General features: G+C 53.2%; 1 protein-coding gene and 1 non-coding gene across 10 annotated transcripts in view; both read left to right on the top strand.

Moving 5' to 3' along the window:
- Positions 1-12,355, top strand: part of EP400 (E1A binding protein p400) — a 110,827-nt gene that overhangs the window by 68,642 nt on the left and 29,830 nt on the right. For all 9 annotated transcript variants that reach the window (XR_009521660.1, XM_060027840.1, XM_060027839.1 and 6 more), the window contains 8 exons: positions 285-440; positions 2,219-2,313; positions 2,820-3,091; positions 7,853-8,055; positions 8,143-8,312; positions 9,775-9,971; positions 11,647-11,758; positions 11,910-12,053. Coding sequence is in view for 8 of the 9 variants with exons in the window: in XM_060027840.1 (XP_059883823.1) it covers positions 285-440; positions 2,219-2,313; positions 2,820-3,091; positions 7,853-8,055; positions 8,143-8,312; positions 9,775-9,971; positions 11,647-11,758; positions 11,910-12,053 (1,349 nt within the window). In the remaining variant the exon portion in view is untranslated. The remainder of the gene's footprint in view (positions 1-284; positions 441-2,218; positions 2,314-2,819; positions 3,092-7,852; positions 8,056-8,142; positions 8,313-9,774; positions 9,972-11,646; positions 11,759-11,909; positions 12,054-12,355) is intronic.
- LOC132436732 (small nucleolar RNA SNORA49) lies at positions 9,360-9,487 on the top strand. Its single transcript, XR_009521878.1, has one exon. It is a non-coding gene; the product is annotated as a small nucleolar RNA SNORA49 (small nucleolar RNA).

The following is a 12,355-nucleotide window of genomic DNA, read 5'->3' as shown; positions in this document are numbered from 1 at the left end:
GGTACTCGCTGCATTACCGGAAAGCAGTCAGGCATCGCAGGGAGTAGAGGAGCTTTTTCTTGACGTTAAGCCAAGTGACTTGGATCCTTGGCATTTTCATTCGTTGTGAATGAAATAGTTTCATTTTTCTCCAAGTAACTGAACTTGGCATCGCCTCATTGCAGGAAATTTGATTTTGGATTTTCGGTTTATTGCCTTGTTCTTGTACCTTAGGAAGTGGGTGTAGCCTGGGGGTTGAAGGCACACTTGGCTCGTGACTGACCCCCATGCATGTGTGATTGCAGGCAGCGTCCTCCAGATTGTGTCCGCGCCCGGGCAGTCCTACCTGCGACCTCCAGGCCCCGTGGTGATGCAGACAGTGTCTCAGGCGGGGGCCCTGAACGCCCTGGGAAGCAAGCCCCCAGCCGGCGGCCCAAGCCCCGCACCCATGACCCCTCCAGGTAGAGTGCTGTGAGCCGGAAGGAGGCTTGGTTTTGAAACTTCTTTTCTTCCTTCCTTCCTTCCTTCCTTCCCCTTCCTTTCTTTCTTTCCTTTCTTCCTTTCTTCCCTTCTTCCTTCCTTTCTTTCCTTTCTTCCTTCCTTCCTTCCTTCCTTCCTTCCTTTCCCTTCCTTTCTTTCTTTCCTTTCTTCCTTTCTTCCCTTCTTCCTTCCTTTCTTTCCTTTCTTCCTTCCTTCCTTCCTTTCTTTCTTTCTTCCTTTCTTTCCTTCTTTCCTATCTTTCTATAAATTTATTTATTTATCTCCGTTGCGGTGCACGGGCTTCTCGTTGCAGTGGCTCCTCTTTCTGCAGAGCACAGGCTCTAGGCACGTGGGGTCAGTCGTTGTGGCTCGCGGGCTCTAGAGCACAGGCTTAGTAGTTGTGGCGCGCGGGCTTAGTTGCTCCGTGGCATGTGGGATCTTCCCGGGCCAGGGCTCGAACCCATGTCCCCTGCATTGGCAGGCGAATTCTTAACCACTGCGCCACCAGGGAAGTCCATGAAACTTCTTTCTGACTTTCTTTGCTTCTGAGGCAAGTGGGGGGCGTGGATGATATCTGTGATGCCTCAGAACCCGTAGTCCCAGTTGTGGCCACCTCTGATTTCCATAGATGGCCCGTGTCAGCTTGGTTTCTTTTCTTTCTCTTTTGCTCCCAAAGGTAACGGTCGAGCCTCACCACCCTCACTCAGCCTTTAGATGTTTGATTTGGTTTTGCTCTGACAAGAAACTTGGAATCATGAGAAATTTTGCTTGTTAATGTTACAGATACACTTAGGGCACGTGCTAGAAGTTCTTGGACAGGTAACGGAGCAGGGTTTGGACCTGGACCTGTCTGCGGCCAGTGTGCCTCCTTGCCTGTTCCGCAGCCTCCTTCCCGCCAGGGTCCCCTGCTCTCCAGACACACCCACACTGCAAACATCGGGCACAGGCACTTGGGTCAGGTTGATGTATGCAAGCGGCAGGGACCTCTCTCAAGTGGAATCCCTGGTCACTGCCCAGCCCCAGGCCCTGGGTCGTCTGTGGTGCCGTTGGGGTGGGGCCTCTGCACCCCGTCCCCACTGGGCTCTGTCAGTGAGTGGGTGCTGGAGGGACCATGAGGCTGGCAGCATCGCCTGGCGGCCGCTCTACCTCCCAGCCAGGCCGTGCAGCTCTACTCGGTTGGTCTGTTCTTCAGGCTTTCTTCCTGCTTCCTGGAACCAGCTGTGCCAGCACCCTCCCCGGAGGGCGCTCAGTCCTGCTCTGCGGGCCCCAGCTTCCCGACCTGACACCAGTCCGGCTGCTGGGTTCTAGTCACCTCGACCCTTCTCTGTCGCTCCCCGCAAGTGGCCCCTTCTCGGTCCTCAGCCGTCTCTTCCGCAGGCCCTTGCGGAGGAGCCTCTGTCAGACGGGCAGTGTGGCGTGGCTGACGGGAGCAGGCCGCGTGGGGCCCAGGCATCCCTCTGTCCCAGGCACGCAGGTCAATGCTGCCGAGATGCCAAGGGCAGTGGAGCGCTGGGCCCGCGTGGCTGCTGCTTGGCGCAGTGACGGGAGTGACCGCGGGTCTGAGGTCACGCCGGGCGCTGCCAAAGGAAGGAGGCAGATCGCGGCGCTCAGCTCAGACCCTGGCCAGAGAGCGGGAGAGCACTTACTAGTGGTTGTGAACGGTTGACCCACTCCAGAAACGTGCTAGTGGAAGCTGACGATGTTCCGGAGAGCGTTGCCGGTAGTTTTGTATGCCAACCCTTCGTTTTTGCCTTTGTAGTGGGTGTGCCCAGCCGACTGGCAGTCAGTCCCCTGGCCGCAGGAGAACCTGGAGTGGCCTCCAAGCCAGCCTCTCCCGTCGCCGGGCCGACGCAGGTACGGGGCAGCAGACCCCAGCACGCGGTGCCAGCGCCACCCCTGCATGCGCGGAAGTCGCTCTCGGGAGCTGCTTGTCACTCGGGAGGGTTGTGATACTTAACCGCTTCTGCGAGGCGGCATCAGTTTATCTGCTGCTAAAAACGCGCTGTCTCTCTAAATTAGAGAATTTTGATCTTAAAGACGCTTTTCCTACTAAAAGAAATGAAACCAGGCTTTAGGACTGCAAAAATGCCCTTTCACATTTTTTTGTATTCTTCTACTGGTCTTCCAGGCATTAGAAACGCTCACTGTGTCTCAAGAAGTACTTTACACGTTGGCAGAGAAAACGGCGCCCATTTGCTCTGCTCTCTTTTCTGTCACTGTCTCCCGTGGAGCCAGGGCCCGCACGTCTAAGCGTGCTCTGCGGCCGGTCACCGTGCGTGAGGGACCCATGGGGCTTGGTGAGGCCGGGAACTGGCCGTGCTGTTTCTCAGTAACCGTTTTCATCTCTGTTTTTGATGAAGGAGGAAAAGACCAGACTTTTGAAAGAGCGGCTGGACCAGATTTATTTTGTCAACGAACGGCGCTGCTCTCGCACTCCTGTCTACGGCAGAGACCTGTTGGGGGTTTGTTCCCTGCCTGGCAGAGGGCAGTTGCCTTGGCTCGGGGCTCCTGATGGAGGTCATGGGAAGGGGGCTGGGCCCACGAGCCGGTACACGTCACCCTCGACAACTCACAGGGACCTGATTTTGACCCTGACTCAACGTCAGGAATCCCTCCAGGACGTCATGGACAGGTATGGTAGCATGCTGTAAGCGTTCTTTACTCAGTCGCTGTGTTGCACCCAAGCAGCTTTTGTTGTTCTGTGGACGCTGATCTCATCCCTCTAAGTTTCTCCCCGGGTTGTCCCTTGGAGTCTGTCCGAAATCTGTTTCAGAGTCTTCAGCTTTGGCACCAGATGGCCTCTCCACCCTCTGGGAGCCTGTGTGCCCCTCCCTGCGGATCAGTTCTGTACCCCACGGGCCTGGGCCTGGGTGCAGAGCACAGCACCGTGCTCATTCAGGGCTGGGGGCCAGACCATTGTGTTGTAGACCGCTTTCTCCATTTTGCTCTTTTAAAATAATATTTTAGGGACTTCCCTGGCGGTGCAGTGGTTAAGAATCCGCCTGCCAATTCAGGGGACACGGGTTCGGGCCCTGGTCCGGGAAGATCCCACATGCCGCAGAGCTACTGAGCCTGTGCTCTAGAGCCCGCGAGCCACAACTACTGAGCCCGCGTGCCACAACTACTGAGCCCGCGTGCCACAACTACTGAAGCCTGCACGCCTACAGCCCGTGCTCTGCAACAAGAGAAGCCACCGCAATGAGAAGCCTGCACACCGCAACAAAGAGTAGCCCCCGCTTTCCACAACTAGAGAAAGCCCGCATGCAGCAACGAAGACCCAATGCAGCCAAAAAAAAAAGAAAAAAAAATTATTATTATTATTTTTAAATTTACTTATTTATTTATTTTTGGCTTCTCATTTATTTTGGTGCGCAGGCTTCTCAGTGTGGTGGCTTCTCTTGTTGTAGACCATGGGCTCTAGGCGTGCAGGCTTCAGTAGTTGGGGCTCGCGGGCTCTAGAGCACAGGCTCAGTAGTTGCAGCGCACGGGCTTAGTTGTTCTGCGGCATGTGAGATCTTCCTGGACCAGGGCTCGAACCTGTGTCCCTTAGCATTGGCAGGTGGGTTCTTAACCACCGCGCCACCAGGGAAGCCCAATAACAATATTTTATTAAGAAACCACAGGAATGATTTACCGTTGCATGATGAGAAACATGTGTTTAAGAGTCCAGGGGTTAAGATTCCACGCTTCCGCTGCTGGGGACGTGGGTTTGATCCATGGTCGGGGAAGTTTTTCATGCCGCCCAGTAAGGCCAAGAAAAGAGAGAGAGAGAGAAAGAGAAGCCCAGCTGTTGGGGCCCACAGGCGTATCAGCCCCTCCCCCGCCAGACCTGTGCCCTGGTCTCTCTGCCCCACGTAGTGTCAGGCCCTGCTTGCAGCTTCATTCACTGCTTTGGCCTGATTTTGAGTTTCAGCCTGAGGGTATTTCCTCTCCCTTCTGTTTTGTGTGCCCGGGCTCAGCTTTCAGGGTGTGTCCTCTTTAGGCCTCTGGAAACGATGGAACTGGGCGCGGCCTCCGCGAGGAGCTCTTCCCTGCTTCACTGTGTAGGGAGGTTGCCGCCCTCCGCGCACTTGTCTTGCTTCGGATGCTGACTTGTCTTTCTTTCCTCCTTTTCCTCTGACGTTACAGATGACTTTTTTTTTTTTTAACATCTTTATTGGGGTATAATTGCTTTACAAGGGTGTGTTAGTTTCTGCTTTATAACAAAGTGAATCAGTTATACACATACATATGTTCCCATATCTCTTCCCTCTTGCATCTCCCTCCCTCCCACCCTCCCTATCCCACCCCTCCAGGCTGTCACAAAGCACCAAGCCAATCTCCCTGTGCCATGCGGCTGCTTCCAACTAGCTATCTACCTTACTACGTTTGTTAGTGTGTATATGTCCATGACTCTCTCTCGCCCTGTCACAGCTCACCCTTCCCCCTCCTCATAACCTCAAGTCCGTTCTCTAGGAGGTCTGCGTCTTTATTCCTGCCTTACCCCTAGGTTCTTCATGACATTTTTTTTTCTTAAATTCCATATATATGTGTTAGCATACGGTATTTGTCTTTTTCTTTCTGACTTACTTCACTCTGTATGACAGACTCTAGGTCTATCCACCTCATTACAAATAGCTCTATTTCGTTTCTTTTTATGGCTCAGTAATATTCCATTGTATATATGTGCCACATCTTCTTTATCCATTCATCCGATGATGGGCATTTAGGTTGTTTCCATCTCCGGGCTACTATCAAACTCTTAGAGGAAAACATAGGCAGAACACTCTATGACATAAATCACAGCAAGATCCTTTCTGACCCACCTCCTAGAGTAATGGAAATAAAAACAAAAATAAACAAATGGAACCTAATGAAACTTCAAAGCTTTTGCACAGCAAAGGAAACCATAAACAAGACCAAAAGACAACCCTCAGAATGGGAGAAAATATTTGCAGATGACTTTTTAAGACAGAGGCTGTTTGTTAGAGCAGTCTCGGGTTCACAGCAAAATCGAGGGGAAGGCGCGCAGGGCTCCCGCCTTCCGCCAGCTGCCCCCACCGTCAGCACCCCGCGCCGGAGTAGCGCGCTCCTTACAACCCACGCGCCTCCGGTGATTCTTCATCAGCGCCCAGGGTCCGCGGTGCACGGGGGGCTGTGCTTTTGGCCTTGGGTGTTCTGTGGGCTCGCACAAGTGTATAGTGACGCGCACCCGCCATTAGAGGATCGTGCAGAGTAGCTTCACTGCCCTGAAACCCCGCTGTGCTCTGCTCATTCGTCCCTCCCCCCCCAGCCCCGCCCGAAACCCTGGCAACCACTTATCTGTTCACTGTCTCCATAGTTTTGCTTTTCCAGAATGTCAGATAGTTGGAACGTAGAGTAGGCAGCCTTTTCAGATGGCTTCTTTCACGTAGGAATGTGCACTTAAGGTTTCTCCTTGTCTCTTCATGGCTTGATAGCTCATTTCCTTTTAGCCCTGAATAATATTCCATTGTCTGGAAGCACCACAGTTTGCTTAAATACGTTCACCTACTGAAGGACAACGTGGTTGCTTCTAAGATTTGGCAATTATGAATAAAGCTGCTCTAAACACCGATGTGTAGGTTTTTGTGTGGACATGGTTTTTAATTCATTTGCGTGAATACCAAGGAGCGTGATTACCAGATCACACGGTAAGAGCATGTTTAGTTTTGTTAGAAACCGCCACACTGCCTTCCAAAGTGGCTGCAGCATCCTGCGCTCCCAGCAGCACTGACGAGAGTTCCTGTTGCTCCACAGCCTCGCCAGCGACTGCTGTTGTCAGTGGTCTGGATTTTGGCTGTTTTAATAGATGTGTAGTGGTATCTCATTGTTTTAATTTGCATTTCCCTGATGGTATATACGTTGAGCATCTTCTCATATCCGTATTTGTCATCTGTATACCTTTGGTAACATGTCTCCTAAGGTCTTTGGCCCATTTTTAAAACAGGTTGCTTGTTTTTTTATTGTTGCATTTTAAGACTTCTTTGTGTATTTTGGATAACAGTTCTTTTTTTTTTTAATAATATTTATTTATTTTGGCTGCGTTGGGTCTTCATTGCTGGGCGCGGGCTTTCTCTCGTTGCGGCAAGCAGGGGCTACTCTGTCGCGGCGCGCAGGCTTCTCGTTGCGGTGGCTTCTCTTGTTGCAGAGCATAGGCTCTAGGCGCGTGGGCTTCAGTAGTTGTGGCACACGGGCTCAGTAGTTGTGGCTCACAGGCTCTAGAGTGCAGGCTCAGTAGTCGTGGCGCACGGGCTTAGTTGCTCTGCGGCATGTGGGATCTTCCCAGACCAGGGCTCAGACCTGTGTACCCTGCATTGGCAGGCAGATTCTTAACCACTGCACCACCAGGGAAGCCTTCTAGCACTATTTGTTGACAAGACTGTCTTTGCTCCCTTGTGTTACCTTTGTTCCTTTGCCAAAAGTCAATTGACTGTAATTATGAGAGTCTCTTTCTGGGCTTTCTGTTCTGTTCCATTGATCTGTTTGCTTGTTCTTTTGCCGGTACCATGCTGTTGATCACTGTAGCTTTCTGGTAGTCTTGAAGTCAGGTAGTGCCAGTCCTCCAACTTTTTCTTATTCAGTATCGTGTTGGCTCTTCCGGGCAGTTGCTTCTCCATGTAAACTTTAGATTCAGTCGGTTGGTATCTACAGAATAGCTGGCTGGGATTGCATTGAACGTCTAGATCAAGTCGGGAAGAACTGACATCTCGACAGTATTGGATCTTCCTGTCCATGAACATGGAATATTTCTCCATTTATTTAGTGCTTCTTGGATTTCATTGATCAGAGCTTTGGTCGTAAGTGGTGTTGTAGTTTGCATGCAGTTGGTAGCAAGTCATCATGCAAGCCCGGCTTGTGCTGAGTCCCAGAATGAGGGCTTTTCTGGAGCAGGTGGTGTCTGCAGGTTGGCGGTGGGTGTCAGGTTGGCTGTCATGGCTCATCTGAGTCGTCATGGTGCTGCTCTCTGCGGGGCCCCTCCTCCCAAGTCTGGCTCCCTTTCTGGTGGCACGGTGGCTGTAGCAGCTTCAGGGCTCACATCCTCCCCCAGACCGTCCAGGCGACAGAGTGCCTGCATTCCGGAATTCCCATCCAAAGACGGCAGGCTGCCTCTGCACCCATCCCTCTGCCCTGGGGGTACCCTGCGCTGTTCATTTTGATCTGGGTAGCCCTCACTGGTCGGGACTGGTCGGGACCCGCCCCCGTGGTTGCTGTGATAGTGTGGTCCAGCAGCCCGGTGACTGGAGCTAGGCGCTCTGGCTGCCCTGGTGACTCCCGACTGCCAGGTGGTTCTGCCCTCTTCCTTCTCAAGCCTTCGCTGCCTGAGACAGAGGGGCCGCTCGGCGGAGACACCCCAGGTGCGCCACCTGTGACACCTGTGCTGTCTGCTTCTCAGGGTGGTGTGTGTGATCCCGCCGGTGGTGGCCGCGCCCCCGTGCTTGTGGGTGGCGAGGCCGCCCTCCCGCTACAGCCACAAGATGAGGCTCTTCAGACACTACCTGCGGGAGCACACGGCGCCCTTCGCCCAGCAGCTGCAGCGGGTGACAGCTCTGCGCTCCCTGCGGTTTCCCGAGCTGAGACTGGTCCAGTTTGACTCAGGTACGAGACACCCCGTCTGTACTGCTGCCTGTGTCGGATGCACTTGCTTTGGAGTATGAGATGCTGTTGATGTTACTCATTTCACAGGAAAGCTGGAAGCGTTGGCTATCTTACTTCAGAAGTTGAAATCTGAAGGACGTCGCGTGCTGATTCTATCGCAGATGGTTCTCATGTTAGACATTTTAGAAATGTTCTTGAACTTCCATTATCTCACCTATATAAGAATTGATGAAAACGCCAACAGTGAACAACGGCAGGTAGGAAAGAAATCATTTCTTTTGTTATCGTTTATGACTCATTTGGGTTAACTTTGATCACCAGTTTCTAACCTAGTTTCTCAGAGCTGTGCAAACTCAGTGTTGCCATGCTTTCTAAACAAGGGAAGAACTTCTTAGTGTCTTTGGACTTTAGCTCCATCCTTTGATATTTTTTCCTAAGTCCTGTTATTTGGGAAGTGCAGTCGGCTAGATGTCTCAGAATCAAAACTGGTGACCTGCAGTCCTTACAGGGAGGAGATGGGTGTCCTTCGGGAGGCAGCCACATGAAAACAGGAAGTTCTGCAGACTGATCTACAGTTAAAGAATTACAGGTTAAAATAACATGCCCGTTCTTTACCTGTCAGGTTAGCTAAGGGTAGCTGGATTCCATCAGGCACAGTGAGAGCAGCTTTCTCGTGCGCTGTTGGTGGGGCGCAAATTAGCACAACTTTCTAGAAGGCGAGCTGACAGTGTGGGCTGTGAGCCTGAAAAAGGATGTGCGCCTGACCTGCTAATTCTGCGTCTAGGGCTCTCTCCTTTAGCAGCACTCAGGGGTGCATATGCAGAGTTGTTGATGGTGGAAATGTTTGTGATAAGCCCCAGTGGGGAGCAAAGTCCCAGTCCAGGAGTAGGAGAATGGGTCAGTAGTGGTCTGCGTGCCACAGGGCTTGGCCCTGTCCCGAGTGTCCCACAGCGTGAACTAGGAAGCCATCTTCAGCAGCGTTTCAGAACAGGTTTTAGTATCAAGGCAGAGCATTCCCGAGTGCAGACAAGCTGCTGGCCTGTATATCACATTACCCACTTCACGCCGTCCAGCACAGGCAGCCCTCCCCATGCTGAGAAGGCCTGGAAGGAGGTACACCACGGTCTTAGTGACAAGTTCTGTCCGGAGTGATGTAACAAATTATATAGAGAATTTCCTGAAGGAAGAGGGCAGGTCACACCTGCTAAGGTCTGTTTGGGCGCTGAAGTCATTGCAGGAGAGAAGTCGTGGGAATGAGGCCATTTCAGCTGGCGGCCCTGCGGGAGTGGGGAGGCCGGCGGCTGCTCCCTCGGCCTTACTCCAGGCGCTTTTGCTGTAAAGCGCCTGGCATTGCCGGAGGGTACATGAAAGAGCACGCATCCCTCCCCAGGGAGACTGCTGTCCTGTGGGGCCCACTCGTGGAGCTGACAGCACAGGTCGGGTGGGGTCGGACACTTTCCTTTCTGTACCTGCTGACTGGCGATGCTTAAACAGGGTAGAGGTGTCGGCAACCAGTAAGCGAGAGATGCGGCACGTGCCCGGAAGAGCCACAATAAAATGCTAAAATCCGGTGTAATTGGAACATGGACCTCGCGTCAAAAGAAACACAAACCGAACAGTTTTGTTACGGAATAATTTCTAACTGATAAGTACCAGAACACGTCAGAGGTTGCCTGTTGTTTGGCAGGGATGGTAACTCGGGGTTTCATTTCGCCTCAGGACCTGATGAGGAGTTTCAACCGGGACCGGCGGGTCTTCTGTGCCCTCCTTTCCACACACAGCCGCGCCACGGGCGTGAGCCTGGTGGAGGCGGACGCGGTGGTGTTCTACGACCACGACCTCAACCCGGTGATGGACGCCAAGGCCCAGGAGTGGTGCGACCGGATCGGGCGGCGCAAGGACGTGCACATATACAGGTGAGGCAGGCGGCTGGGCCGGGGGCTGCAGCGTACTGCAGAAGCTTCTCCCACGTTCTGTTTACTTTCCTTCAGGCAGGCTCGTGTTCCTGCCGTCCTGTGTGTTCTTTCTTTATACTCAGCATCTGCCTGGGGCGTAACTGAGTTTGTTTGCAGCGGTGACTGGGTCGTGCTGCTGAGACGTAACTGCTGTCCTTCCGACGTGTACTTGCATTTCTCCTGGGGTCCCTGACCCTTAAGAGGGTGCTTCATGTTCTAGGTTGTTTCAAGTATTTTCAGATATAAATTATCATAACTTAACAGTTAGCAATTTGTAAATTCCCTATTGAAAGCATTTAAATCTTACAAGCGGCCAACCACACGCAGTTGAGGAAAGCAGAGAAGCCTCTGCCATTGTTTCTGAGCTCTGGGAGTGTCGACTGGGAGAGCACAGCAGCACTCGGCCCCCGCTGGCTGCCCGTCTGGTGCCCGAGTGTGCCAGGCACGCGCCGCCCCCCTTCCCCTGCGCTCCTGCCACCTCTGGGGTCAGCACCGAGGGTGCGGTCCCTGGCGGCCAGCCTGGGACGGGGACCCCAGCCCACGTGTGTAACCCTCGCCGTTTTCATCAAGACGTCGTCATCCATGCACTGTGTTTAAATAGCTTTAATTTTTTCCTGATTATAAATGTATTACTTGTTCATTGAAAAGAAAAAGAAAAAAAAAAAGGAAAGCACATGGAGAAAATCAGTATCCTGCCCAGACGGCAGTCAGTAGCATTTTGGTGTGTGTCTTTCCAGACATTTCCCTGGTTTTTTTTAGATGGCTCATGCCAGCAGTCAGTCTTACTGCGTAATCCTGTTTTCTTTTAACAGTATATTGTGAGTGTATTTCTGTGTTAATAAATATAAATTTGATACATTGTTTATATAAATGGATAACGTTTCATTGTGTAATCCCTTCCTTATCATTGGCCCTTTAGCAGTTACTAGCTAGAAACGGGGGAAAACGTTTTATTCTCAGGAGACACAATCTGTAAACTCTCAGGAATGACCTTAGCAGTAAAGGTGCTGGATGTGTAGGAAGTAGAGTGTAAAATCGTGGAAGGGCATAAGCTGAGAGATGTCACCAGCGGGAGGATGTGCTCTGTTCTTAGACGGGAAGACCTGGTTCGTAAAATTGTGAAGTCTCCCCAAAGCGATAGTAAAAGTTTTAACATCATTTTTTAGTGAAAGCGCTGATCATGGGTGTGGGAATGGTTACTGCAGCTTTCTGGGGGCACATAGCGGGAGCCAGGGGACACGCATCCTTGGGCTGCAGCCACTGGACACGGGTTCATTTGGGGGTGCAGTGCAGAGAGGTGGATGCGGGGGCGCCCGCCCGCCACCGTCAGCACTGAAGGAGACGGGGCTCGAGGGTCCGGAGGCCCCCGGGGGCCTTTCCAGGTAGAGGCCGGTGGGGGACATGGATGGCCAGCGTGGGTGGCATGCGGGCCTCCGGGGCCCGCCCTCCTGCCGTGTGGGAGGCGGGACAGGCATGGTCACCTCTGGGCTCCACACGAAGGAAGGAAGCAGCACAGAGTGGGGCTGACAAGCCGTGCCACGCAGGCGCTGTTCTGCCGGGTGGCCCAGGCACCGTGGCGCTCGTGCCGTCCTCAGCTCCCGGGGACTTAGCTGTCGCATGTGTATTTGGTTTGTAGGCTCGTGAGTGGCAATTCCATTGAGGAGAAATTGTTGAAAAATGGAACCAAAGATTTGATCCGAGAAGTGGCTGCTCAGGGAAACGACTACTCCATGGCGTTCCTCACGCAGGTACCTTCGTCCACGAGGAGGCCTGGGGCCGGGGGGCGGGGTTGCCACACAGTGACGGGAACCGGGCGGGTGTAACGATTGAGGGGGGTGGCTGCTGGCGGTTTTCCACGCGCGGAGGCCTCAAGCTCAGTGGTCCTCATTTCTGTGTCAGCGGACGATCCAGGAGCTGTTTGAGGTTTATCCACCCGTGGATGACACTGGCTTCCCAGTGAAAGCCGAGGAGTTTGTCGTCCTTTCTCAGGAACCTTCTGTCACAGAAACCATCGCACCCAAAATTGCCAGGCCTTTCATAGAGGTGAGGGTGGCCGGCGCCGGCCTGGCGGCGTCGGGTCTGGGGCTTTGGGTCTGCCCTCCGCTCCTGCGGCACTGCTGCCGCCCCCTCCCCAGGCTCCAGTCGCTCGAGCCTGGCCTGTCAGCCCCTCCCTCCCTGCTTTTGGTTTGGGGGATTTTAGTTGTAAAAAGAGGTGAAGGACGCGCGAGAGAGCGGTGTGGGCCTCGCTGCCCACCCTGCCACCGTCGCCGTTTTCACCCACGCTTCTCGGGCCACCCCTCGCCGTCCTGTGTGACTTTGTGCCCCGACGCCTCCACCCTGCTGTG

This window comes from Delphinus delphis, chromosome 13 (assembly GCF_949987515.2).
Source record: "Delphinus delphis chromosome 13, mDelDel1.2, whole genome shotgun sequence".
In the NCBI taxonomy this organism is placed as follows: Eukaryota; Metazoa; Chordata; class Mammalia; order Artiodactyla; family Delphinidae; genus Delphinus; species Delphinus delphis.
Note: the sequence above shows the minus strand (reverse complement) of the source record. Positions and strands in the feature narration are given on the sequence as shown.